Genomic DNA, 27748 nt, shown 5'->3' on the forward strand with positions numbered 1-27748 from the left:
GAGTGGAGAAACAGCTTCAAAGTTGTATATCCGTACACAGAGAGCAGTTACTCCAGTTTGTGTGTGCATGGTGGACTGAAGGCTGAGGGGGGCTTTGGTGCAGGCCAGAGGCAGGACCGAGGTCTGTGGGGAGTCTCAGGTGGGATGATGTAGACGTGAATCTGTCAGCTACAAAAAGTACCTGTCTAAAACTTTGAGGTGGTTTCAAAAAACTAATCTGACAAGAGACATCATCAACACTGCACAATAAATGGACCTCCTGATTGAATGTCATGTAGCAGCTCATTTAAGTACCAGTACTAACACATTTCCTTACCTACAAGAATGTTTGCTATGCCTTGTAGAAACTATTAAATGATTCATGTAGGAATAGATCTTAAATTCCCAACTTTATGCAAGACTGTGTTGGATAAAATGACACAGAACTGATTCCAACTGCTCATACTTTTGCTATTTGGCATTTCATCTTCCGCAACCAACTAAAAAACATCTTTGTATCTTGAAATGTTCTGGTCTGATTAGTAAAGGCTACTCCTCGAAATATCAGTCACATGAGAACCTTCTGTGAAATGTGTGTTTGATGGCTGGGAATGCCAGCAGCTGAAATGTTGATTACTTTTTGCAGCTAAATTTGAGTATTTTTATTTACTTAAAATGGAATATGAATATGTTACTGGGCTCATGAGATCCATTCAAATGCAACTTAAAAACCAGTGACTAGCGTCAGTCTATCAACAGAAATCTGCAGCGATCCCACCTGAGGCCGTAGGCTGAAGATAAACATGCTTTTAACTACACATTCACGTGCACATTACAGCTGCCTTATGAATCCTGCGTCCAATCGGAGCACTGGTTGTGCAAGTCCTCAGAAAGTAACACAAAGTGTAAGATGCAATACCCACAGTGTGAGAAACTTGCCATTGTCACGATGTGCTTAATTTAGGGGCCTTACATACCATCTATGCTGTCGCTTTTTCTGCTGTGATGTCAGAATTATAAATAAAGTAACCTCCTAAAGTGTCGTTAGGCGCTAACTGTTGATTCCACTGCTTTTCGACAACTGCCAATCACAGCATAACAGGAAGGGACTTGCCAAGAAAAGCAGTGGGATCCATGATAACGTGTCAGTGGCCGTTGCCATTGTCGCCAATTTATTGTTTACATCATACAAATATGAAAGTTCTCTACTGTCTGAGTTCTCTGGTGGCATCCTCCAGGAACACGTGTAGTACACAGGCAAGTATGTGATCAACTGCGTTCATGACACAGCTGGTTTTTATCCGCAAACGTGGTTAAAAAGCAAGTATATCTCTAGCCTTTAAGTTCCCACAGGGTCCATTGTCTTTGAGATTTCAGCTCAGCCCACCAAAACACACGACAACAGGCAGATAGATAATTTACAGTACCAGCATTAAGGACACTTAATAATGTGCTGGTGATGGAAAAAATGAGTGAACATATTTATTAACACTGGCATTGTGCTTTTTCACATAACCATGAATGACATGTTTACATTGACCAGGAACTCTCTCCTTAGGGATCCACCAATACTAACATGGGATTTGACAGGAAAACGAAAAGTGTACCAAAATATGTCGGCAGCTATAATCAGGTTTCAGTCAGAATACAGAGTGCTACCTGTTCTGTATCAGGAAGCAAAGCAACTGGATTTTCAAATGATTTCACACACATAAGGGTTGTACATTTCTGTAGTGGAGAAAAATAACACCATTCATTTGGAAGTTGAGAAGTGGTCGAAGTCCTTATTCCTCTATAAAATGTCAGGTACATGTAGTTACAAAATATCAGTGCATTCCTTATTTAGTTCCTCTGATGAAACACAGTCCTTTAGTGACGTAAAACTAAAGACTCTCTGCAATAACGTTGGTTAGCTGACCGTTCTTAGCGTCTTTGGTCCAACATTTTTGGTTTGCAGTGGACATCTTCAATCTAACTCTATTAATAACCTTGCTGGAAATGTAATATTTAAACACATAAGTCAAAAAAATATTTGATTTTTGCAAAAAAAAATCGGGTTATTCTGGACATGTGGCTTGATTTAAAAGTAAAGTTTTTTTTGTCTTGCTGCAACAGGTTGAACCAGCAACACCTGTCTCCACCATAAACACTCTCATGCACACTCCATTGAAACAATCAAATTTCTGAACATGCCAATATCTTGAAATGATTGGAGAGATTAAAAATATGGGCAATAACCTTACCCCACTTGAAGATTATTACAGCTCATTTTAAGCCTGAATATGTGGTGTCTTTTTAAGACTGAGCTTTTCTCAAATTCACACACTGATATTGTTCACAGGGATGAGTAGCAATCTATTCTGTCACCTTTGGTCAAAAGCAAGAGATGTCGATCTGAGAGGCTACCTCTGTATTCTAATGGGAGACATTCACAGTCGATACCAACACTTCACTATGCATAGAAATGCAAAATTGTGCTAGCCTTATTAACTCACCAAAATGATACTTAACAGGTCAGCGGAAGAGCAGACTTAGTCGATTGTTGCATAAATTTCACATCCAAACGGACAACTTCCAATCAAACCTAAAGTCACCTAAATGAGGCCTGCAATATTTTCTATGGCTTGTTTTGATCTAATATCGAGTCAGATGGATAGTAGGTATGGTGATACAAATGTCTGCAATTTTAAATATGTGTGTATGTCAATCTAATGACATGATGTGCATCATACTAAAAGATAAAGCCCTTCCATCTTCAAGCACGGGAGATGAAATGCTGAATGAGTGACTTTAAGACCTCTGCTATCAGAGAGTGACCCCAACCAGTGGGGTCGTCCAGGCAGCTAACATAAACTGTCAGACTCTCGCTCCCTTCTTGTCTCTGAGGCCCAACACCAGATTGGTACAGCATGTCGCCACCATGTCTCTAAAACTCAAAAGAATGCCTTTCAAAACACGAATACGGTCCAATGGTAGTCTAGCGCAACCTGCACAGGTGTACTGGTCCAGGGAGGTTTCAGACAGAGCTTGTGAACTGTGTGTTCTCACCGAGCCATGTAGCACTTTGACTTCAGGTGGCCGAGGCTTCAAGAAGAAAGTTTGATCATCTGATCATCTTTCTGAAATTGTTGAACCCTTTTCTGTGACCTAAATTGAACATATTTTAATTTTTTTCATCCGTTCATATCTGTCTGAAGTTGTCATTTAAAGCAGATGTTGCCGTTATATTTACTGCCAATTAGGCATGGGTGTTTAGAAATCCCTCCGGGATGATTTTGTCTAAAATAGAGATGCTCCTCTCTCTATGAAACTCATACAGAGATGCTGTATTACTGATGTAATGTATGTAGTGCACATCATGCGCCACCAGAGGTCAGTCTCTAGGGATAACTCAGGTCCGCAGGAAGAATGCTGGGCTTTGTAGCCAATTTTCAGTGTAATTGCATTGAACTCATGAAGTCCTGCAGCACAAAAAGACTTTTTCCCAGACTTACATGGCTAAATAGATGCCTGTAAATCAGTGGATACATTTTTTAAGCATCACAATCCCCACAAAATGACTCGTTTCACTATCAGAATTTGATCTGTTTGGTCTGATAATGTTTGGAAAGTTTAGAACAGCCACGCAATTAAATCATTTTATCCCCGTTGAAGGGAATGACAACATATTTTTTACATCTATCTGGAATGGGATGGGGGAGACGAAAAAGGGAAAGCTCATCGGATTTTGCAGTTTTACTCTGCCTGAAGTCAAAATGCCACAAACTTTGCAAACACTAGACGTCCAAAATCCCAGTACTAGTCACCATGTGATGATTGCACCAGTACAAAACAGGGCTACTCAGAGGCCTGTCGCTTTGCACCACAACAAGTCTGCTCTCAAAAAGGCAACATCCCAACTCAATAACTCAACAGCTCTGGAAATGTAACACAGCTGAATGGCTCAGCTCTCCTCTCACACAGGCCATTACAGTACATACATACACTATGTCAATAGTTAAGATTGTTTTATAGTTTACATACTTTATGATTACCCAAGTGCCATGTCTAACTACAGTTTAGAAAAAAACATTTCACATAAATACAATACCTAATGTCAGATATCTTAAAGTAATATAAGAAACACACTTAAAAAGTAAGTAGTGCAATAAATGCAACAAAAAGGTAGCCAATACATTTGGTCCAACCAGCCTCCACCAACACTGCGGGAGAGATAACATGTCTGTATCACGAGTCAAAGTAACAAGCTGCTCCTCTCACAGCTGAACTCTTGTAGCAAGGCCAGTTCTGGTCCTCATTAATGCTTGCATGTTGGAAAGGAAAAATGCACATGCTAAGCTCTGCAAATGTTCCCAAATGTGCTGAAATGCTGTTGGTGCTGCAGTTTCATGCCGCCACTAAACCCCCCCCCCAGGTCAAAAAATAGTGCATTTAAACAAAAAGCCTGAGTCACTGACCACAGTGAGTCATAACACAGTGACAAAAAAAGAAAAAAGAAATCCTTCACCTTAAAGTCAAAAATACATGTGTGTATGTATGGATGTGTATGTTCTCTCTGCTGAATTTTAATTCAAGGGAGATTTTGGCTTTCAGGTTTGCTCACTTTTCTATCATTAATGTCAACTGAAAGACTGAATTAAAAAGAAACAAGTTCTGTCTCACACCTCAATCAATAAACTTCCCTTCAGCTTCAAGCATCAGTCCCCAAAGCTGAATCCATCTCTGTGAACGAGAAAGTGCCTGAGACAACTTCCAAAGTTGCATCAGTAAAATAAATTTGAGGCAATGAACTTTTCTATTTTTAAGTTCCAGTCACCACTTCATATTAACACATGCATCTAGGAGAACTGCAAAAGCTGAGATGAGACAAGAAGGGGCGGGGCTCTTCTGCTTTTTGCTTCTGATGTCTGGTTTTTCCTATGATGAAGGATGAATGAATGAAGGACATTTGGGAAAAGTCCAGTCAGGCTGGGAGTGTTTGAATAAATGCACATGTAAACATGAGAGCATGAAAATGTCTAATTGGTGTGGGTCAGTCAAACACAGATCAGAGAGAGAAGGTGATTTAATCACTCTCGTGCTCCAAAAAGAAATGTTTTTATATATTTCACTCCCCACACCAAGAGATCTACATCAAACATTTTCTCGAAATGAATATTGGGGGTTGTATCATGATGGCTCTCCCTATATATAAATATGTATATCTTTCTGGACCCTCACGCATATAATTGTACAAAACAAACAGACAAACAAGAATTAATGTATATAAATACAACAGGTGTGTCTTCTTTCCCTTATTGGGATTTGATCTAACTTTTTAAGAGGGATGTTTAATTTCTGTACATTGCCTCTCACTTATTACAATCTATTTTTGAATGCGATGTAGATAAATGGGTTGATGAATTTGATATTATTGTATAAATGTTTGATATATATTGACGTATGGCTTTTTATTACTGTTTTTCTTTGTGCGGGCAGTTTGGATGCCATCAGAGAGGTTGTCACCCAGGTGTGCAGTATGTATAAATATGGGTCTGGTTTCTACTTTTCAAACATTCTGACCTGACGAAGATCCAAACAGGATCAAAATGTTGTGTATTAAATTTTTGCTGCATAGAGTAAGTTTGCAGGCGTTGCTTGTTCTTCGTTTACGCTGTTTCTGACGGCCTTGCACCAGCGTGATGTGCGTATAATTACTCTCCCTCAGCTCGGTGACACACAGACAGCAGCTGCAGGTTTGGAGGACGAGCTGGAGTGATTAACACGTCTGTCGCTCTGTTTATCTGATGGAGCTGCCCCCCCTCTGATCATTTGTTTAGATGATATTTTTTTCCAGAGGTCACAGGGTCAGATGAGGATCTCCACCATGTCGTTGTCCACTTCCTGTTGGGTGGGCGGGGCTGGGGGAGGGAGCTGTTGCTGTGGGTGGGACTGGACGGGGAGCCTTCGCTCCAGGGTGCTGCTGTGAAACACTGGCACATCTGCACAGAGACGAACAAAGAACATCAGAAAATGCCCAAATTTGAAGAAAAAATGATGAGTCAGCATTTATGATGAGCCCCCCTGTCTGTTTTGTAAATTTAGTTTAACCTGTGATTGTTATACAGCACAGTGAAGAGGATCCTTGGCGATGTGTCAGGCCTGGACCACATGACCTAAAATTTCTATCACATTAAAATGTTTTTTTCTTTTTAAACATTGTTACCTTAATATTGAAACATGTTGTGTGTGCTTCATTCTGATATATTTGCCCAGATTTATTACAGCATTACCAATTAAACATTCTGGACCTCTGGCGTCGGCGTGTGTAAAATTTGAAAGAAATGCTCGTAAACTGGCCAAGATGTCATAAAAGATTGTTTTTTATCACATCCAACACTGATTGTCACCCATGTGCCAGTGTTTGGCCCAATAATGACAAAAAAGTCGTTCTGTATTTCTAATATTTTTGAGTCAATTCCTGGAAATGATAAAAAATGTTAATGGCTTAACTGGATCCCAAGACGCACTGAGGACACATTGGGTGCATTCACACCCGACTTAAAGCTGTCCACTGTCGATCACTTGAGACATATGTTAATAGTCAGTGGAAACAAGGCCTGACAGACGATGTGTACTGACCTGCTATGCGGTCGGGGATGTAGACTGGGCTGGGGCTGGACAGGCGAGCGGGCAGCGTCATGCTCTGCAGGGCTGGAGTGCTGGGCTTGCTGGTGTCCTGACTCTGGCCCTTCTCGGTCTGTGTGCAGCTGTCCCTGCTGCCTGTCTTTGAGTGGCCTGCAGTCATCGGGGTGGAAGGAAGCACTGGTGACGGGGATGATGAGATCGACTCTGTCCTGAGAGACTCTGTGCGAAACTCGGAACCCAGCAGAACCCCTGAAGGAACATGAGAAGAGAGCAATAAACACAGCAGCACCGTAGTTACAAGTGACTGTACATCCCCAGTTCTCACAGAACTGTTCGGCTGCTGCTCTTATATGAGGTAATAGTCTGTGAGGACTGCTGGTTCTTACCCAGGCTGCCTTTCCAGCTGGTGTCCTTGCGTTCTTCGGTGATGGGCGAGCTGCTGAGGCCCAGGCTGTGAGAGAGCAGTCCTGAACCACTGGAGCCAGTGTTGGAGATTGACATCAGGGACTTGGAGGGCCTCATGGCAGACGGTGCGTCAGACTTGACGGGCTCTTTCCTGGAGCGCTGGTGAAGCACTTTGATCATAGCATCTTTCTCTATGATTTGGGCATGAAGATTCTTTATCCTGAATTAGGCAAAAAAACATTAGACAGAGCCAGCATGGAGAACAGAAAACAGTTACTGCTGGACAAGGAGACCATGAGAGCTACGTGACTGCTTTTATATCATATATTCATTTGGTTTGGACTACAGGAAAGAAATGACACATTGTCACCTTTTAGTTCTGGTCTCCTTCATGTTCATGCTGGCCTTTTACAAATATGAGTCAACATGAAGTCATATGGACTGACAGGTTACTCATTTATCAAATGTTTTTTTGTGATCCTACATCATCAGAACTTCACAGGCATAGGAGGAGAGATCAAAGTAAAGAGATCAATTGGATTGTGTTAACTGGCTAACTTGTGTCAAGACGGTCTTCCAGGTTCACTTTTTTAACGAGGAATACAGACTACCACTGTCTATTGGTGAGAGAGAAAGTTATTTCCTCACATGCAGGTACAGAACATATATGCTGTTTGGTTGGCTGTTGGCTGTAGTCTTTGCTGTGTGTTCATGTGCAACTTTCTGGCCGAGACACAGGCAACGTCAGGGGACGCAGCAGGGCTGTTTGTCACCTCTAGTTCTCTGAAGTCAGTTTGGTGTGTCTGGGCCTTTATGTGTTTATCTATCTTCTTTGGTGTCAAAAAGAGCTCACAAAGACATACTGGATAATGAGCATTATACATTCAGACTGCAAATCTCAGCAGGCAGGTAGAACCAGCATGACAAAGAGGCATCTAGTGCTGTAATATTACTGTGTGATCACTAAAATTAGAATCCAGTTTACTGTAAAGGAGGCTTTTACATACGAGGAATTTGTACTTTTTATGTAAAGTGCCAACATACACAACATACCTCTTTAAACCTTTCAAGGTAAAATGAATATTTACAATGCTGTTATTTAGACTCCATGCATTTATATTTACAAGCCCTGGTCTCAGCAAGGCTGCATGTATGTGGGGAGTGCCTTACCTGCTTTCCATGTCCAGACAGCGCCGATTGGCCATGAGGATCTCCTCTTCTTCCTTCTGGATTCGAGCCTCTACCGACGTGTCATAGCTGCTGCTGGGAGAATGGCTTATTACTACTGCAGATGTGTCCCTGCAAAACAAGACAGAACCTGCAGTTCAAAAGTGGTTCACCCACAGCACTTAACACGAACTTGCTGACCTGTTCTAAACACTTGTCTCACTGTGGGATACTATATCCGTACACCAGGGCATTTACAGTGCATGCAAAATATAATTAAAAAATACAATAATGACAAAATAAATATGATAAAATATAAAAGCCTTTCAATGCAGGAACACATAGGTTATTGCTGCTGAATGCTGAAACTGCTAAAACACAAACTGGAAAGACCATTTAAAGACAGCAGTACCACCACAGCAGAGTTGATGAACAAATGCAATGAGCTGCAGTTCATTTAATGACCACTAGGTGGTAGACACTTCATTATAAGTTTGTAGGAAACATCAGACCCCTGTGGCTGCAGTTTGCTGGGCTTGAACTCAGTTTAGGCTTCATTTCATTGCTCAAACCTGAATTTGAATTTTTAATCGATTAAGGTTCCCTCAGAAACTAAATATCTTCGACTTTATGAATCTTCAGCAACCATAACAACAAAAATCAGAATAAGTTACTGATGTTCCAGTTATTAATAAACATATGACAGACATGAGAGTCAACGGCACAGAGTATGAAATCAATAACTGTAATGCACGAGTACCTCTGAGTGGCGACAGAGGCAGCGGCGTCCAGGGCAAACTGCCTCATCACGCTCTCCTCCAAGTACTTCTGCTCCCATTTGGTCATGTCAGCCTCCAGAGCCAGAATCCGCTCCTCCTTCTCCCTCAGGTGCTCCATCAGTGCTGTGGCGTTGTACTCTGATGGGACTGCCCCACTGTTCTGAGTTCCTCCCTGACGCTGGGAGGGACGAAGGAGACAAGAAGAAGGGGGGAAAGAATGAGGGGGCCAGAACACAGAAGAGGGACTCTGTCATTTGTGGATTTAAAATTAATACGGCACTAGCTTCCAAATGTAGTCATTTTGTGTTAGGGCAGCATTAGATTTAAGCAGTTACTAGTGGATTACCAAAACAGACTGAGGGGAATTCTGTATACAGTTCATAAATACATAAATTCACTGCCAAATAAATCAATAAATAGTATTAGCATGGGCAGGGGCATCAGCCACAGTGATGGTCTCTTTATCTGTTGATAGTCTATATGATGGTCAGTCAGCAGAGGCCTGACTGAGGTGTTACCTGCTGCATACGTAGCGACTCCAGCTCTCTCTCCAGTCTGGTACGGAGTCGATGCTCGAGTTGTTCTCTCTTCTCACAGGCCGCTTGGAGCTGAGCCAGGGCCTGCTGCATCCTCTCCACCTTCTCCACGTACACCTGCTTCTTCTTCAGCTGCACAGAGAGAAAGAGAGATGACAAGATTTACACCATCGTAACTCTGCTATGCTAATTCACCTTCACACAGGACCAAATAGCCAACTCCACATATCAAACACATCAGGGACATGGTCTTGTATCTCAGGAATTAGAAAATGATGCATTTACCCCTGTTGTCGGTGAAGTTATTATAAGGTTCAAGTTATTTCAAGACTGAGAAATCTCAAAAACTTCCTAAGTCATAGTGGTTCAGCAGGAACAGCTATCACATAACCAGTATACTTGTTCCTTTGATGACCAAATCTGGACAAAAGCATGTTTCAGTGCAGCAAATATCCACAGACAGTCTATTCAAGGAGCTCCAAAAAACATCACATTCTTTTTATTAATAATCCTTTAAGGACCAGACACACCAAACAAACACCAGAGAACTAGTGGTAACAAAGGCCGACTGTTGGGTCACCTCACATCACCTGTGTCTTGGCCAAAAAGTTGCACTTGAACAAACCACAAGGACTACAGGCAATGGCCAACACATACGTCCTGTGCCTGCATGACAGGAAATGACTATCCATAGCACCAGGTGGTGGGAGTCCAAAGAACAAAGGATATTTACAGTGGGCTGGTGAACAATTACACCAACAATTATGAATCATTTCTGCTAAAGAGCTCAATGGCTTAAAAAATAGCCTTTCCTAAAATAATCTCCCCTTCTTGACTTGAGTCATTTGTTTACTTTCCTCACTTCCATTTCTCCTCTCATGTGCTGAGCTGAACTGTCAGTCAGAGTGACTTCTCTCAGTGACAGGTTCCTCTGGCTCTGCTGCTGATTTAGTAGGCTGAATCAGCTGACTAGAGCTGACTAGTACCAACAGTGCGGGACACAACGCAAAAACTGAAGCGACGGATGCTCACCGTTAGCTTGACACTGACTGACTGCCAACTGCCTGCTTGGTCTGTAAGGGCCATCAGAGGTTTAGTTTAAGAGATATTACTGATGTAACAGAAATCTACTGCAATATTGAGTTTTCCTTTATTAAAAAAATCTTTTCAGCTGAAACATAATATGAACATATACTTAAAGGCTCAGTATGATCTGGAGAAAGATTATGATGATGATGATTGATTGGTTGTTGAGTCTCATTCCCATGTCATCAAATACCGATGCTTTGGGTTGGTAGTCGGATCGAACTGCCAACCCAAAGCATGAGTATTTGACGACCTGAGAATGAGACTCTACAATCAACTATCTCTTTTACACATCTGTCACACTTGCAGACATGAGCGGATATTTGCTTATTACAGATAGATTGCACTGCTGTACATGTTGACACATATCAAAAAAAGAAATACGAACACATTTATGCATTCATATAACTGACTAGATCTGACTGACTTTTTTTATTTATCTTTTAGTTTTATTTGGTTTTATTAGATACTAATGAGTAACTCGATTTACTGTGAAGTTAACTGTCTTTTATATTTACTGGTACTGTCATTTTTTATGTGAGAACCATGTTAAACTGTAAAATAATCTGCCTCATTACATGCTATCTATATAATTATACATATATATAAACTCCAATAAGCAAATGTTGGTAATCATTAATCTATATATAGTTACCTGGTACACTTTTTTGAATGACTGTGGTGGAAAGATCTGCCCTGATGACACGTTTTTGAAGATCCATCAGCACAGTATCATTAAACTGTTGAGTGTCCAAACAAACACAAACCTGCTGGACAGATTACAGATGACACTCCTCTCGTGCTCACAGCACTTAATCCAGGTTTTGTGTCCCTAAAGTCTCTCCTATCGCTCTGAACTGCAGCCTTACCTCAGCAGACTGATTTAGAGTGACTGAGTGACTATCTGCAAAAGCAGGAAAAGAAAAGAAAAAGGGTGGAGAGAATATAGGAGAGGAGGACAGAGCCGAGAGGAGCTGAGAGAAGGCAGGCGAAGGGCCCAGACTCTGAAGGCTCTTTCAGTTTTTTTTCAGGAGAAAAGCTTGCAGCTCTTTTGTTCTGACAACAAGCAGGCGTTGTGTGTCAGAGGCCGGCTTTGGCTCGGGCTCTGGCCTGTTTCCTGTCCTGTGCGGGACCTCCGTTATACCACTCACTTTTACTTTGACCTCCAAATAAAGTGGTTTAGATAACTGTGATTAATTGCTGGTTTGTTTATAACCTGTTTATAACCTCATGTGTCATGGAGTGACAAATATATTTGGAGATTTTTAGTTTTTATCAAGGTGTGGCAGTTGTGTAAAACTGTATGTTTAAGATGTTTACAATAAAGTATGTTTTTTTTTCCTCTTCTGTGCATCACAGGACTGAATGTTTTATGTCTCCAGCCAAAGTGTTCACAGCGTGTGCCAACTGCACCAGTATCACAGATTTCTAGTGCATTTGATGAATAAGCCAGACGTCAATACGTGAAAGTCATGAGAAGACAAATTTACCAAACACTCTACGTTAGATGTTGAGATTGAGAGCAGTCAGTTTATTTCATTCTGCAGCTGTTCCCATCCACAGCCACCAGGGGACACGACAGCATGCAGCACATCCGCTAAGTCAAACAGACACTGGTGTCAGATAGCAGGCCGACACCAGGCCAGAACACTGAGAGATTTTCCTCTAAAGTAAAACATCGGTAACCAGGAGACACAAGCTACTCGCCAAGAATCAAAACAAACAATAAAGTGACCTGATTTTCAGCTTTTCTTCACACAGAGCAGGCGAGTGTGCTTCAGTCTTTAAAACCAAAGAATTAGATGACAAAGCAGCCTTACAGAGCACCGAGTATCCACAGGTATAAACAAGCTAGATTTAAGGCTTTTAAAGATATTTTTAATACCATTTAAATGAAGTTTAAGAGCGACCTTAGTATGAATGAAATATATTCTTTTCAAGTAAACACATTGATGTCAGTTAAACATGAACAAAAAGGTAAAATGACACTAACTGCTATTAGCACAAAGAAAATAAACTAATGAGCAGGCTGGCTAACGATGCAGACATACTGCATGATCTAAATGCATAGAGGGGTGAAAATAAGGGCTTTGTGTATAGGTGTTGTGTCAAAGTCTGTCAAAAATACTTTAGTAAATGTGTATTTAAGATATTTTAAGACATTTTAAGCACCCACGGCCAACCTGGAGCAGTTGGTGTTAACATGCACATGCTACTTTTGCTCTCAGCTTGGAATTACTGTTTACCTGGATCTCACATGTGTGGTCACGCACCTGTTTACGTTCCACAGTCCGCAGCCAACCAAAGGTTTCATTAACTTTTGGCTATTTCATTTTACCAAGGAGCTCACCAGGTCCAAGCAAGTCTGATGGGAGTTTTATTGCAGGTCGCTACTGAGTTTTAATCATCTCACTACAGAAATCCTTCTGTCAGGAGTTAAGGTATGAACCACAATGTCCTCAGTTAGAGTTCAAACGATTCATTTTCTTAGAGGGGCTCTATGCTAAATTCAGAGTGTATGAGTTGTCTGCACACGGTTCTTAACGTGGAAGTGGCTGAACCAGCTGCTAGCAGCTAATGGTGCTAACTCCATAACCAGCACCAAACAACAACAACAACAGTGCTGACAGAGCTAATGGTGTTAACCTGGGGGAAACCAGCCACTCCAAGTTGCAGTGGCCAGGTTGTGTGGTGAGTGTGTCGTAAGCTCTCACCACTGTCTGTCTCTCCTCTGAGAAAGGCAGTAAAACACCATGCACCACAGACGACAGAAAAATGCAAGAGACTCTCACTCTGAACTGAAATGAAAGGAGTGCTCATAACTTCAGTAAATAACATAAATAAACAGCCTCACACTGCATTTTACTGCCGTTAATGGTGTGTGGTGTTTCACTGCGGACGGGGCTTAACCCATTCCTCTTACACACAAGAGAACTGTGCAGAGTGGAGAAGAGATGGAGAGTTGGAGAGTGACCAAAGGCTGCACTAGTTGCGTTACTGTGCATGAAAGCTTTGCGAGTCAAATCATAAAACAAAGGATTGGATCAGGCTCTATATAGCCCAATATAGATGATCGTGAAGCAATAATAAAAGCCTTGATATGCTCTGATACCAATATCTTAGATCATATCAGGACAACAAACCACAGAGAAGCTTAGATTACAACATACACAGAGGTAGTGTGACTTTATTCTCTGCTTTGGACGCCATTTGTCCACTACATCTTTACACGGCACATAGTGATTTGCTGCTGTGTTAATGCTCTAGAACCTTTAATTTTATCTCAATAAAATAGTTATTATTGTTATTGTTATTATGGATTTATAGTCGATACGAGGAGTCCCGCCATAGATCCCTTCAGCAGAAGTTCTGATCTATATTTTACTCCCTTCAATCTCTACCAGCATCAGAAACTAGTAGCAGAAAACAACCAATCCAGTGTTTGCCATCTCCATCGCCATATTAGCCCTGACAAGTATTTATATTTTTCAGGAAGTGTGTCAGCTACAGTGTAGCCTGAAGTGCAGCTACATGTGTATGCTCCATAGTTACGCCATAACACAATTCTATCAATCAACTTTTACAGTCCTTGTGACAGCCTTCCTCTTACAGCTTCACAGCTGAGGCTCTTTCTGCCATCTATGAAAGAAGAATCTGTCGTCTTTATTCTAAAACTTCAGATACAGTCAGTAACATATGACTAGCCTGAGATGTCAGTGCTGCTGTTCACTGTTAAGATTCTGTGTCTTGTTTAATTAAAATATCATGGTGGGAATCGCTTTGTGAAATGTTTCATGTACTGACTCATCACATTCAGGGAAGCTGTTTGCTGCTTGGTTGTCCCACCTCAGCTCCACCTGGGCTTCTATATTTAAATCAGGATTTTCTGGTTCTAATAATGCCAATAAGCAACAAACCCAAATCCAACAAACAGGATCAAAACCAGTATGACTGACAGGTGAAGCTCTTACCTCCTCCTCCAGCTTAACCACTTTAGCCTGGGCGTTGTTGAGTGCCTGGTCTCTGATCTCGATGTGTCTCCTCTGGTCCTCTGTGGTGGAGCGCAGTGCGTTCAGCTCCATCTCCAGCTTCTCCTTTTCACGAAGTGTCTCTTTGTCTTTAACACATTCACAAACACAATGTCTTAACTGCATGCACACAATAGATCACTCAGATTACATTTCAATCCCTGCACAGTTTAAAATGTTTCAGAAATTGATTTGAGAACTTTCTGATGTTTTGTGTTTTTTCAGAAATATTCAGTAAGATGGATGATAAAGTTGTCCAGACTGACATCGTGCCTAAGGAATGCTGGGGGTGGCATGTTAAATGTCCCAGGCTGTGTGTGAGTGTGTGTGTGGTACTCACTCTGTGTAAGCAGCTGGGAGATGGTTTTGCGGTTGTCTTCTGATCCCTCACACTCTTTAGCAGCGAGCTGCTTATTGGCCGTCTCCATGCGCTCTTTAAAACAACATCACACAACACACAAATGTTCAGAGTGGACAAACACACAAAAATAAAGATTGTTCTCTCAAAGCACATCTGTGTGAGTTTCCAGTAACGTTTCTTCATTACTTGCCATGATAATATAAAAATTACTTGCATATAAAAGGTATAGAAAATTTCAGCGTACTGTGATTTTGTTGTAAGCTTTAATCTCATTCGGTAGTTTTACATGTAGATAATGTGTCCGTTTGTAACCATAAAACTATTTTACATTAACAAACCTCCACTGCATGTGAGGGATTTTATTTTGAAGGTGCAGTCGTGATGTTGTTTGGAGCTGGAAGGTTTTCAAGATTCAAGATGTTTATTGTCACCCCAGTTATACAAGTACAATCGTGTTAAATACTTTTGCTGGGAGGCTCCACTCAAGAAAAATGTTAAATAGTAAATAGAAAAGACTTATACAGTGTAATAAAATAAAATAAAATCAGAATATAAAGAGCTATAAAATTATATATATTTGTGTAAATTATATAAATGAAAGGTGAAAAATAAATAAATAATAAGAATGCAAATATATTTAATAAAGTATGATCATATTTAATTTATTTAATAACATTTAGTTTAAAACAAATACACACACACACGCACACGCACACACACACACACACACACACACACATTTATTTATTTATTTATTTTTGTTCTCTGACTCCTTTCCGCCCATCTCACTCACACATGGATGGTTGCTCAGTAAATCATAAAAAAGTGTGTAGTGTGTAGGATTTAGGAGCATCTATTCGCAGAAATGAAATCTAACTAGGTTTAACTAGGTTTTAATTAGTGTATAATCACGTAAAACTAAGAATCTTATGTTTTTGTGACCCGCAAAAGAGTCGCTTATGTCTATATTCAAAGCGGGTCCTCTTCCACGGAGTCCACCCTGTTGATCTACAGTAGCCCGGAACGCACAAACCAAACATTGACTAGATACGGCCATTCACATTTTCGCATCAGCCACAGTAGTTCTCCTACACACTTGGGACACTAGAGAAGTTTTAGTTGGTTGCAATCTTCAACCCCACCACTAGGTGTCACTATAATCTGCAAACCAGACCTTTAAACAATAGTTTTGAAGTCATTACTCAGAGCTGAGATGCAGGACAAGTTCAGCTATGAGCAAGAGTGCTTAGTTTGAAGTTATCTGATTTACTGAATACTTGTTCTCATTTACTGAGTAAAAATACAAAAAAAAAAAAAAAAAGTTTGACCTTTGTGTGTTAAGGTCACAAATTATTATCTGACATTTGTTTTCTTAAAGGAGCTGTATGTAAGAAATCTAAAGCAAATAGTCATAAAATCCTGAATTATGGCCAAAAACATGTTTTGTGAGGTCACACTGATTTTTGACCTTCGACCACCAAATTCTAATCAGTCCATCTCTGACTTAGTGTGGATGTTTGTGCCAAATTTGAAGAAATTCTTCTCAGGTGTTCTCGAGATATCACACTCAAAAGAGTGGGACATATGTCAGTGTCTATGGATAGAGAGACGGACAGACAGCCTCAAAACATAATGCCTTTAGGCATGAGTATCACCGGCGCAGAAGCATAAAAACGACAGGTTCTGAGCTTTATCTTGATGTATAATTTGTGGGGGAAGCTGCCACACTGGGCTTTTGTCTCGCTACTCCATCACTACACATGACGCCTCCTAATGTTCTCTCAGCCCACTGCGCGCTGACTCAGCGGGGCCATCAGAATGTAGCCATCACTTTTCAATAATGTGCAGTAAATGAAATGGCTAGTTAGTGAAATCAGAGTCCTATGTTGCAAACAGAGTGGGTACTTTTATCTTGTGGCCATCACAATGATATGAATCAGTTTAAAAAAACATAATGCAACCTGGGACCCATTAGACAAAGCGAACAGCTTACCTGGCTTGGAACAATAAACTCTGGACTGTCTGACTGAGGTGTGAAAACACTATGATGCACTAGTACTGTTTTGTTTTGCTTCATGTATGCTCGTTTGTCTATGTGTAGGTTTTTGTTTTTGTTTTCTCTCAACATGATCTCTTTGTTTTGGTTGTTGTTAGTCTCCAGTATTCTTTAATTTATTTATTTATTTATTTTTCTGCACATAACTGCAACTTGAGATGACAACGTATGTTACTGTCTTGTGTGTTCATGGATAATCTCAATAAATAAAGTTTAAAAAAAATAAATAAAAATAATGCACAAACATGTCATTTTTTTCCTAAATAATAATGAGCAACTATGGGTAGAATAAAATAATATATTGCATTTTTGTGCTTTCTTATATAAGGTATTTGGATTCTGGTGCAGCTTTTTTTCTCCTGTAAGTGTCACACAGATTAGTTTGCTGTGTAGATGCAGCTACTTGAACTCATTCTGTCATCAGTCTGTCCCACAAATACAGCACAAGCAGCACATGTAGCCTACAACTGCAGGACATAGCTAAAAAGATACTGAGAAAGAAAGGAATGGGATAGTAAGTGTTATGAATGTTTCACAAGAAAATAAACCTTTCACTTTCGATAAAATAGCCTAAATCAACTATTTTTAATAAAATATGCATGTGCATTTAAACTCAGTGAAACTATGGTGTTTTTCTATCATCATCTGTTATAACAATGACATGCCAACAAACCTCCCAATAAGCTTTTTAGTGGTGACTGCAGTGGATTTTTTTTCTTATATTGGCACAATGAACCCGTCACCCTCTCCCCAATACATTTTTTCAATTTCTGCTAAAAACAAAGCATATCGGAGGCTGGTTCCACTGCAATCTGCAGTCAGTTACAGACGGACTGTAATACCTAAAGTAATTACATGGTTATTGCACCTCCGTGCTCTCTCACCTCGGAGGTCCCTGTTGAAGTCGTGCAGCCGGCGCACCTCCAGCTCCAGCTTGTTCCTCATGGTTTTCTCTAGGGCCTCCCTCTTGGAGGAGGACTTGGCGAGGTTTTCATAAGCCTCTGACACCAGCTGGATCTCTGTTTCCAACTGCCCACAGACACACAGGGAATAAAGTCAAACACAGTGGAGACAGGGAGAGCAAAGTAGATGCATTAAAATTTTATCCAAATGTTGTATAAAAAAAATTTCACTGCTGGATATCCATATTCACACCTAACTACTGACTTTGGTCAAAACTGGTTTCATCTTAACACTATTTACAGCCTCAGCTTCAAAAAGGTGAGCTCTTTCCTGGTCACCCTGCCAAGTCACTATGTTTGGGCTTAAAAGACTAAGAATTAAACGTCAAACAGAAAACAACTAAAGCACAAAAAAAAGATCACAAGCAACAAAATTTGTTGTCCTAACAAAATTGTTAAGTGAATTATTGTTAATTCAATTCAACTTAACTTAAACTGTTACCCCACCTTTCTTTTGCACACTGCTTTGCACTGCAAAATATGTCATCAACATCTCCATGATGAGCAACCCACGTGCAAAAACACCAACAGAGTCAAAGTGAATTTACATGATAGTTGTAGTGCTGAAATATCTTTGCAGGACACAGATGGCATGTCTCTCATGCAGCTCTTTTTTCCACTCTACTTCGTAAAATCAAAAATGTGTCAACAGCGTTATTTCAAAATTTTTCATAGTTTGTAAGAACATGTGTTATTAGCCTTTAGGTAGCGTACATGTATTAGCTTCACATTTAGCAGTTGCTTTTGTTCTGCTGAAGTCTCAAATTAGCCTCAGCTGAACTTTAGAATGCAATGACAGCAATTAAATCCCCTTACTGTGTACATATGGGCGATCAGCATTCTTTTCAGATAGTCCTGATCAAATTTTAACCTTTCCTTTAATGCTGTTCTGTAGAAAAGCTGTAACTAACAATTATTTTTATTTTCAGTTAATCTGTTAGTTGTTTGGTCTATTAAATGTCAGAAAATAATGAAAAATGTCTATGAGTGTTTTCAAAAGTCTGGGATGAGATCCGCAAAAGTCTTGGTTTATCCACAACCCAAAGATATTCAGTTTACTGTCACAGTCACAGAAGAGTAACACAATCATTTAAGAAGCTGCAATAAGAGAATTTAGATTTTTTTCCCGTTAAAAAATGTATTCGAAAGGATTCATCAATTATCAGATTAGTTGGTGACTGACTTAATGGTTGACAACTAAGCCATTAATTGTTGGAGCTATGCTTCTCTTCTGCAGTGAATGTTACCTTGTGCAACTTTGTGACCTTCTCGCGGCAGGCCTCCATTTCTTGCCTCAGCATCCTATTCTCCTCCGTCAGCATATCCACCATCTGGTGGGCGCGTGCCATCATAGCAAAGGACTCCCCTTGTACGTGGGAGTAGGAGTGCGGGTGGGGCAAATGTCCTGCCTGGACTGGCAGCTGGGGCTGGGGAGGTCCCTGGAACTGCTGCTGCTGCTGCTGCTGCTGCTGCTGTTGTTGTTGTTGTTGTTGTTGTTGTTGTTGCTGTTGCTGCTGTTGTTGCTGTTGATACTGATGGTGCTGCTGCTGCTGGTGCATCCTTGGGGTGGAGCCATAGGGGTCATGAGGGAAACCATAACCTCTTTGTGGTGTTGGGTGCATGGGCCCCAATGGGAAGGGCTCGCCTGCTTGGTGGGAGCCAGGACCCTGTGGACTACGGGGCCCTGTGCCAGGGTAGGGCTCTCCCTGGCTCTGGGGGTGCTGGTGAGGGAAGGAGGGATGGGAGGAGTGGGAAGCACTGAGCACGCTGCTTAGGGTGGAAGACTGGGTGCGGGACAAGGAGCCCACAGAGGTGACGGAAGAGGTGGGACTGTGCTGATGAAGGGGCCTCTGGAAGTGAGCTGAACCCTCCTTACTGGACCTGAGGAGAGATCAACGGCGTGTGATTACACAATTCTCAACCTCAGCAGGTGTCTCATGTCGATGTACAGAATCCTGAATATGTTCCAAGTGTTACAGGCTGACCATTTGGTTTTTATTCATTTAACTCTAAGAGGGAACAGCTGGCTAAAATGAACCACGGATGCCTTTTCTCTGTTTACTGATAGAGAGGTAAATGTTTGGTGTGTCTTTGGCCATAAAATGCCCCATATTGACAATCCTTAATAATCTAGGCACTCTGCAGAGTGCAGATTGCTGACTCCTGTGAGGGAGTGGATGTGGCACAGCAGAGGACAGAGTGATATAGCTATTGAGAGAGGACAGACACATTGTGGGGAAGAGTGGCATGACTTAGAAGCCAGTGTTTGAGCCAAATCTAAACTAAAAGCCAAGCAAGTTTAAATCCATTTTGATTTACATCTGTTTTAAGTCATAGCAAGCTTTTAGCGGAGTGAAGAATTCCTGAGCTGCATCACACTCTACAACAACGAAGACTACTAAGAAGAATTAACCCCTCTCTGCTCTCCCCACTTAAAGAACACAGAACTGCCCTCTATTTTGGACATTAACTTTTCTCTCAGCCTGGACTCTCCCCTGTTCAGCAACTACTCCTGTCTCATCAAACTGAGACCCAACTCCCCATATGCACATACGCTCTCACACATGAACCCTTCAGTTTCAGCACCTTTCTTTAGGACATTTGGACCACTGACACTTGTATAGGAGACTCTGATATAACTAAGAACTATGTCAGAATAATTAATGGGAAATTGTAACTCTTTGTTCAGATTAAATGTTTTTCTTTTGAAATGTGAATGGACTTAAGTGTACACAGACATGGTTTTGAGATTTTGTTAAGATTAGATTGATTTCTTTTGTTCAAATTTTTGTTTAAAATTGTTTTGAAGAGAATGAAATACGATCTGCTTTAAACTACATTTCACCTCCTTATCATCACTCTAATGAGGTTATCCCTTAAATGTTCTTAACACCCTTTATTTATTTTGAAGTGTGTTAGGCCTTAAGTGCACCCAAGTTATTAATGCCATACTTAACTGTGCGTCTGGTGCCCAAATTTATTAATGATTGTACCTTCAGGCTTTACATTAATAAGTAAATTGATAAAAGCAAGGCTAAAGATCATTGCAGCAGGCAATCAAGCAGCTTAATTTAGACCTTGGCATAGTGCAATGACTGCTAGAGGAGCAAACAAAGACCTGGTATGAAATTATAACTTGATCTCTTCAGTTGCCATGTGTACAAGTACCTCTGAGACCACCTATGCCTACTATCAAATAAATGTGAACCTGATGTTCATATTTGGCCTGGCTGTGAAAGTTGTAACAACATAACTTGTACATAACTAAATAGAAGCAAGCATGACATGGATTTTTCAAAGCATATCTGTGAATTACATATTCAACTGGGTTGCTACTGATGACTCTTTTCATCATCAATTAATAATTTCGTCAATAAAATGTCCTTTATACACAGTCTACTTTCATGATGTCTATGATAAGGATGACAGCATCAGTGCCCACTTGGATGCTCCTTTGGTAATAAAATGACATCTGCAGTGTCCTACCAGTGGAAAAACGTGATAACGTGCCCTCTAGTGGAAAACGTGATGATGTGCCCCCTAGGATGGCCTTCCAGTGGAAAAATGTCATAATGTGCCCTCTAGTGGAGAAAACGTGATAATGTGCCCTCTAGTGGAAAACATCATGATGTGCACCCTAGGGTGCCCTTCCAGTTGAGAAACCGTGATAACGTGCCCTCTAGGGTGCCCTTCCAGTAGAGAAACCGTGATAGCGTGCCCTCTAGGGCGTTCTCTTCAAGTAGAGAAAACGTGATAATGTACCCTCCAGTGGAGAAAATGTAATAATGTGACCTACAGTGGAGAAAACATTACAATGTGCCCTCTAGTGGAGAAAATGTCATTATGTGTCCCTTAGGGTGCCCCTCCAGTGGAGAAAATGTGATTATGTGTCCTTTAGGGGGCCCTTATAGTGGGGAAAATGTGATAATGTGAACTATAGTGGAGAAAACAGAAAAAAGAAGTTCACCTCCTGGGCACTGCCGAGGTGCCCTTGAGCAAGGCACTGAACCCCCCAACCGCTCGGGGCGCCTCACCAAGGGCAGCCCCCTCACTCTGACATCTCTCCACTTTGTGTATGTATAGGTCCTATTTGTGCATGTGTGTGTCTTTCGGACCTGTGTGTAATTGACAAGCAAGAGTGAAAACATTGAATTTCTCCTCAGGGGGATTAATAAAGTAAATAAACTTAAACTTAAAAACTTAAACATTATAATGTGCCCTCTAGTGGAGAAAACTTGATCATGTGCCCTCTCAAGTACACCTTAAAGTGGAAAAATGTGATAATGTGTCCTCTAAGATGAACTTACAGTAAAGAAAATGTGACAGTGTGCTTTCTAGAGGAGAAAACAGGATAAGGTACCCTATAAGGTGCCACTTTGAGTGGAGAAAACATGATGCAGTGCCATGTAGGCTACCCTAGATGCTAAAAAACTTTGGGTGTGCTAGTGTCTCACCTAGTCTCTATATACAGACTCTACATTCAGTGAATGTAGAGTCTGTAGGCAAACCCTGGAGATCTTGCCTCCGGAAGAAGAGTGGAAGAGCCCTGGTTTCCGGTGCTAGGCTGTTTGTAGTGATATTGACCAATAACGTTTGAGCCAGCTGCAGTTGTTGCCAGGTTAAACGTTCCGTGCGCTGAATTAACGAGGCGGAACATAATTGGCATCACTGAAAAATCTGAATCCATCGCAATGGTTCAGCATATTTACTTATATATAAACGGAAGTCAGAAACGGAAATTCGCCTCCTCAAACCGGACTGCCAAAAAATCGGGGGTCTGCTCCCAGAGGCTGTATCGCCATCTGCCGGAAGTCAGACGCCAAATATAGCCGATGGGTTCCGAGAATGGTGTCTCACCATATACAGTTTGTGCCCTTTCTAATTTTTTTCACCCCTGCCAACGTCTGCCATTGTCAATGTTTTTGACAGTGCCATAGAGGCGGTTATTCACTTGTTTTAGTACTGAGGTCCTGCTTAGTGGTAGTGTTGTACTGGACTGCATTATACTGAGAGGTGTTTCTCATATTCTGCCTGACTCATACATGAGTGGTGGCAAATGGGAAGGAAAAAAATTAGGAATACCACTAAGTAGAATGAAGTCTGGTACAACACCACTATGATTAGACATGAAGGAATGTATGATTTGGTTACTGTCATAGTTTGGTATTTTGAGAGGCCTCGTAGTCCTTGTAAGAAGGCTCTTAGTGTCTGGGGGTTAAGATAACATGAGGACCTTGATGGTGTTCCCAAGTCCAATGGTAAACAGTCTGGACCAAGTGTACACACACTGTTTTTCCTCTTCCCTGGTGGTGTGATTATCCGTGATTCTGTATGAGGTGGGACATACTGTATAAAGCTGAGCAAATGTTTTTGGTATATCTGTGTCTATCCATATGAGCTGTACCAAGATATCAGAAATATCTGATTTGTGTTGTGGTAAACTTACATATTCAAGTAAGGACAACTGAGGCCAATCAAGTTTGTTCTATTTCATCTAAGTGAAGACTGACCCGAAGTACAAGTTCTCCATCAACCACAGAAGCAGCTGATCAGGAATGTCCACAGATGGTCTTGGAATATGAACCATATGACCTCCTGCCCATGCCTTAAATCCATCTAATATATACACCTAAACTGCTGCAGGAACAGATGCACAACTAAATATTACAGCTGGGTATCAAACCTCAGTACTTTGCATTCCATATTAAAATGTGTCTGGGGCATCGAATCGTACTAACGCATTCTGTGGTCAGATAATTCCCAATATAAATTAGCATTTTTCTCATTTCTGACTGTATTTGATTAAGGGATTTTCACAACTGATAGTGTTTGCTTATTGTAACATTTGACAACTTTGTCCACTTTTGTTCTATGGAAAAAAGATTATTGGCCCGTTTTATCTTATCAAAGATGATTTTCATTGACATAAATGTCAGTTGATAAGTTACTGCAAGAAACTGCAGTGCAGGGGGGTACACAGGGGGACATGTCCACTGTACTTTTTCATAAGGAAGTATTCATTGGACCCCTCCACTCTTTACAGTGCAAAAACTAACATTATATTAAAAAAGGGAGAAACTTAATGCACTAGTCCCCCACCCACAATTTAATCACTTTTGCATATTTTGCTGTTACGACCATCCATTATATGAAAGGGACAAAAAAAATTATTAAATAATAAATCAAAAAAAAAAACTATTTTATTCTATCTCAATGCCCCCCACCACCTTTGAAATTTCTGCCCCTGTATAGAAAGCAGTGATACATTGATTTTTACACTGTAAAATGTCGAGCTCACTACATATCTTGATCACTATACTTTCATAGCCACAATTATAGCATCCTCATCAGGAAAAAAAAGCTAATATCACTTTTTTTTTTTACAATCTGAGATATCACTAAAGTATTGTTCCAAACAATGGCTGTCTCTCAGGAGAGACACAAGAGAGATGTCCACCAGTAGGTGTTTAAAACAGTGAAAGAGATTTCATGCTACTGTGGTTAATTTCTGACAATGTGTTAAATGAATGCAATTTAACATAAATTACCTTTATATCAGTCTGATTCATCTTGTGTGCTTATTGAGCGGAACCTGTTTTTGAGTAAGGTGGGAAAACACCAGCTGTCAACTGGCTTTTTTGCAGAGCAAACATTCCTGCCTTTAGCCCTCAAAGGAACGTCATCAAAGCCAAGTATATCATGTCCCGACTTGTCCTGTGCTGATGATTTAAATTCTACAGTATTCATGGCTGTTTGAATCTGGTTCCTCTGAGGTAAATAGACTCGTGTGAAACAGGCCCGACGGGATTCCTTCTCACCAGTTGGAAAAACACTATTGGGAAACCATGAAAAGTTCTCACATATCATCTTTTTAAATGTGTGTTTTTATTCTTTTCAACTTGCTTATCAAGAAAATTAAAAGCATTCTGTTTCTGACATTATTTTGTCTTCGTCATTGTTGGAGCTGCATGATAATGAGGAAAATATGTGATATGAGATAACGCTGTTGAATATTGCGATATCAATGTTAGTTGCCATAAAGAAACAGATATTAAAGTGTACTCAGTTCTTGACTCAGACTTGCACAGTACGTGTGCTTGTATATTTACATTTACTTTACTTGGGTCTTGAGGAGCTGCAGTGTTTATTGATGGACAAAATGAAACCTACACTATTCAATTAATACCAATCGACAACTTCACTGTTAATTTCTACTTTGTTCTGATCGCCAACACCTATCTGCTCTGAGCTCCCCCAACGTCTCTCTCACGCTCTGTCACACACTCGCTACACACTGAGCTATTCCCCAAAGGACTTTTATAACACCAGTTATTATTCTCAACCCAGTCGGATGTTTTTCTCAGGGGCGCAATGAATAAGCAAAGGGACATCTCAGAGAGTAGAGCAGTCATACCAACGTCGCTCGCTCAGTTTCTCAGGTACTGGCCAGATTGGGCAGATAACTGATTGTGTTTACCGACTCAATGTAACTTTTCACCGGCCCCAGGCCATCGGGCAATCCTTATTGTTGGGCCCTGCCTAAAGGTGGGGGCTCTCTGATTGGCCAAAGAGTAAAAAGTATGGCATGTATCAGACAAAATAGCACTTACAGACAGAATGTCATGTAGTTCCAGTATTTAAAGTGCATAACAGTCTTTCGCAATGTGTTTAACATGCAAGATAACATTACAGGAATGATTAAAAAACAATACATTGCGCATCCCCATGGAAACAAACCCTGTGGCAGCTTTTACATCTCACTGAACAATGGAACTTCACATGAACCTGTATGTGTGTTTGTGGGTCCATATCAATCTGACACTGTTTGGAAATCATTTGAGTTCATAAGTTGGAGAAGTCAAAACAGAGCTGTGTGATAATCACGGGAAGGCAATAATGAATGTGTGTCTTTGTGGATAATCTCAAGCTCAGCGCTTTTCTCATTTTTCCACATAATTTGTGTGGTCATTTACTTGCTGTAGTTGCTGTGGAAACCTCTCAGATGACTTGGTATGGAGACACAAACTAAATAACAAAAGATTGAATATTTATGCCACTAAAAAGGCTTTTTAACATTTTAAATTTCTGTAAAAAATGTGCTTAAAAATTGCTAATTTATTAATGATCTCCCCTGAGATCCTTCCCGCTTATGAAGGCCAGACGTCCGAATGGCTCTCCTGCAGTTGGCATTGATTCAAAGTGTTGCTCAAGCACAGTTTATTCTCTCTTGTATTGCTCATTGTTTCTCGCTTCATGATGATGTAAAACTATTCAACAGTTACACTTACTGTAAGTAACCACCCAAACAAACTTGTGACTCACTTAGCAATGGAATGTAAAACAAATACAAGGAGTCTTATGGACAAACAGACAGTGTCTGCATACAGCACAGTTATGAAATACTATAAACAGCATGTAATACTGTATTGAGCACAGCTCTTTGAATGCCTGCATGCAAGTGTACAAACTGTTTAAACTCTTTTTAGCAACCTTGAATTATTCTGAGAGTTTTAGCTAAATTTATCTGTGATATTCATTTGCACATCAGCAAATACACACTGATTTTAAGATTTAATTTAACATCTGTTTCTGTGGTTTTGGTCTCAACACATCTCTGCATGATGCACAGACAGACATACCTTGTTGTATTCATCTTAACTATCATGGCTCAGCTCCTGTATCATAGTTTGACAGAGCTCTGAAGATGATGTGACAGTGCAGTGTTGTGTGTGTTCAACACGTATGGGTGACGGGCAGGTTACTGTAATTTTTAACATTCTTTTTAGCAGCTACAATCATGTATTATAAGGATGTAGGAATATTTGTACAACAACACCTAACTAAATTTTTTGCTAAACTGCAAAATGCTGGGCCAGCATTATGCACAGGAGAGTCTGTCAGTGAGTGAGTGAGTGAGTGACGAAATTACATCATTGGTCAGAGTCAGTGAAGACATGAGTGTTTTGTGTTTCTCCATTGGCCATTGCTCTTTTGAAATTATTAGGCACTGACAGTCTTGTTTTAAGTCCGGGGGGGGGGGGGGGGGGGGGGGTTTGGTTCCCTCTGTTCTGTTTCTGGCTGCTGTTTNTTTATTCATCCCGAATCTATCCCACACTATGATAGCCACCGATGGCTGCCAGTCAGCGGGGACAGATGTGCACCTCCTCAGAAATGTAACTACACATCATGGCAATGCAGAACTCCTGTTTATTTTAGTGAATTGAAAACCATTTCCCTCAGTGGAAACAAAGATTCAATTTACTTTTATTTGACACAAATTGTTAAGCTAATAAAACCCACACAAAATAGCATCTGATGTCCTGTATGTGACTTATCCTGGCTTCATATGAGTAGTGGAAAAGTCTACTAGCTGCTAGGCTAATTTATGCAATAGGAGAGGTCATAGGTTCATGCTAATAATGTTAGCATGTTGTATGAGTGGGGAAAACTTGTCTGGTATAAGACATTTGTTTTATTGTTGGTGATCTTGTGAGAGACAAATTTTGTGCTTTTGTTTAATATTGTCACTGTAGAATGCCCCAGAAATGAGTCCTAAAATCCGGAAATGAGTTAGCATTTTTGCACTTCTGGTTCCCTCGTCTCAAGGTCAATGGATTTTTTTGAATGGGTTTTTGGTTAGATGCCTGAAATAAGGTCTGTAGTTAACTCAAGCTTAAGAGACTTTCACGCTTTTCTACAACATAAAATTTGTCAGTAAATAGCACACTCGTGAATTTGTCAAAAGTGTCAAATAAAAGACAG

At 40.6% G+C, this 27748-nt stretch overlaps 1 protein-coding gene across 3 annotated transcripts in view; it reads right to left on the reverse strand.

Annotated features, from left to right (window-relative positions):
• amot (angiomotin) overlaps positions 1–27748 on the reverse strand; it is a 49891-nt gene continuing 22143 nt past the window's right edge. For all 3 annotated transcript variants that reach the window (XM_050040700.1, XM_050040699.1, XM_050040698.1), the window contains 10 exons: positions 19234–19867; positions 17909–18053; positions 14948–15040; positions 14551–14696; positions 9476–9625; positions 8939–9135; positions 8182–8310; positions 6993–7231; positions 6601–6855; positions 1–5960 (listed from right to left, as the gene is read on the reverse strand). In XM_050040700.1, the coding sequence (XP_049896657.1) occupies positions 5827–5960; positions 6601–6855; positions 6993–7231; positions 8182–8310; positions 8939–9135; positions 9476–9625; positions 14551–14696; positions 14948–15040; positions 17909–18053; positions 19234–19867 (2122 nt within the window). In that variant the 3' untranslated portion in view covers positions 1–5826. The remainder of the gene's footprint in view (positions 5961–6600; positions 6856–6992; positions 7232–8181; positions 8311–8938; positions 9136–9475; positions 9626–14550; positions 14697–14947; positions 15041–17908; positions 18054–19233; positions 19868–27748) is intronic.

This window comes from Epinephelus moara, chromosome 3 (genome assembly GCF_006386435.1).
Source record: "Epinephelus moara isolate mb chromosome 3, YSFRI_EMoa_1.0, whole genome shotgun sequence".
Taxonomy (NCBI): domain Eukaryota; kingdom Metazoa; phylum Chordata; class Actinopteri; order Perciformes; family Serranidae; genus Epinephelus; species Epinephelus moara.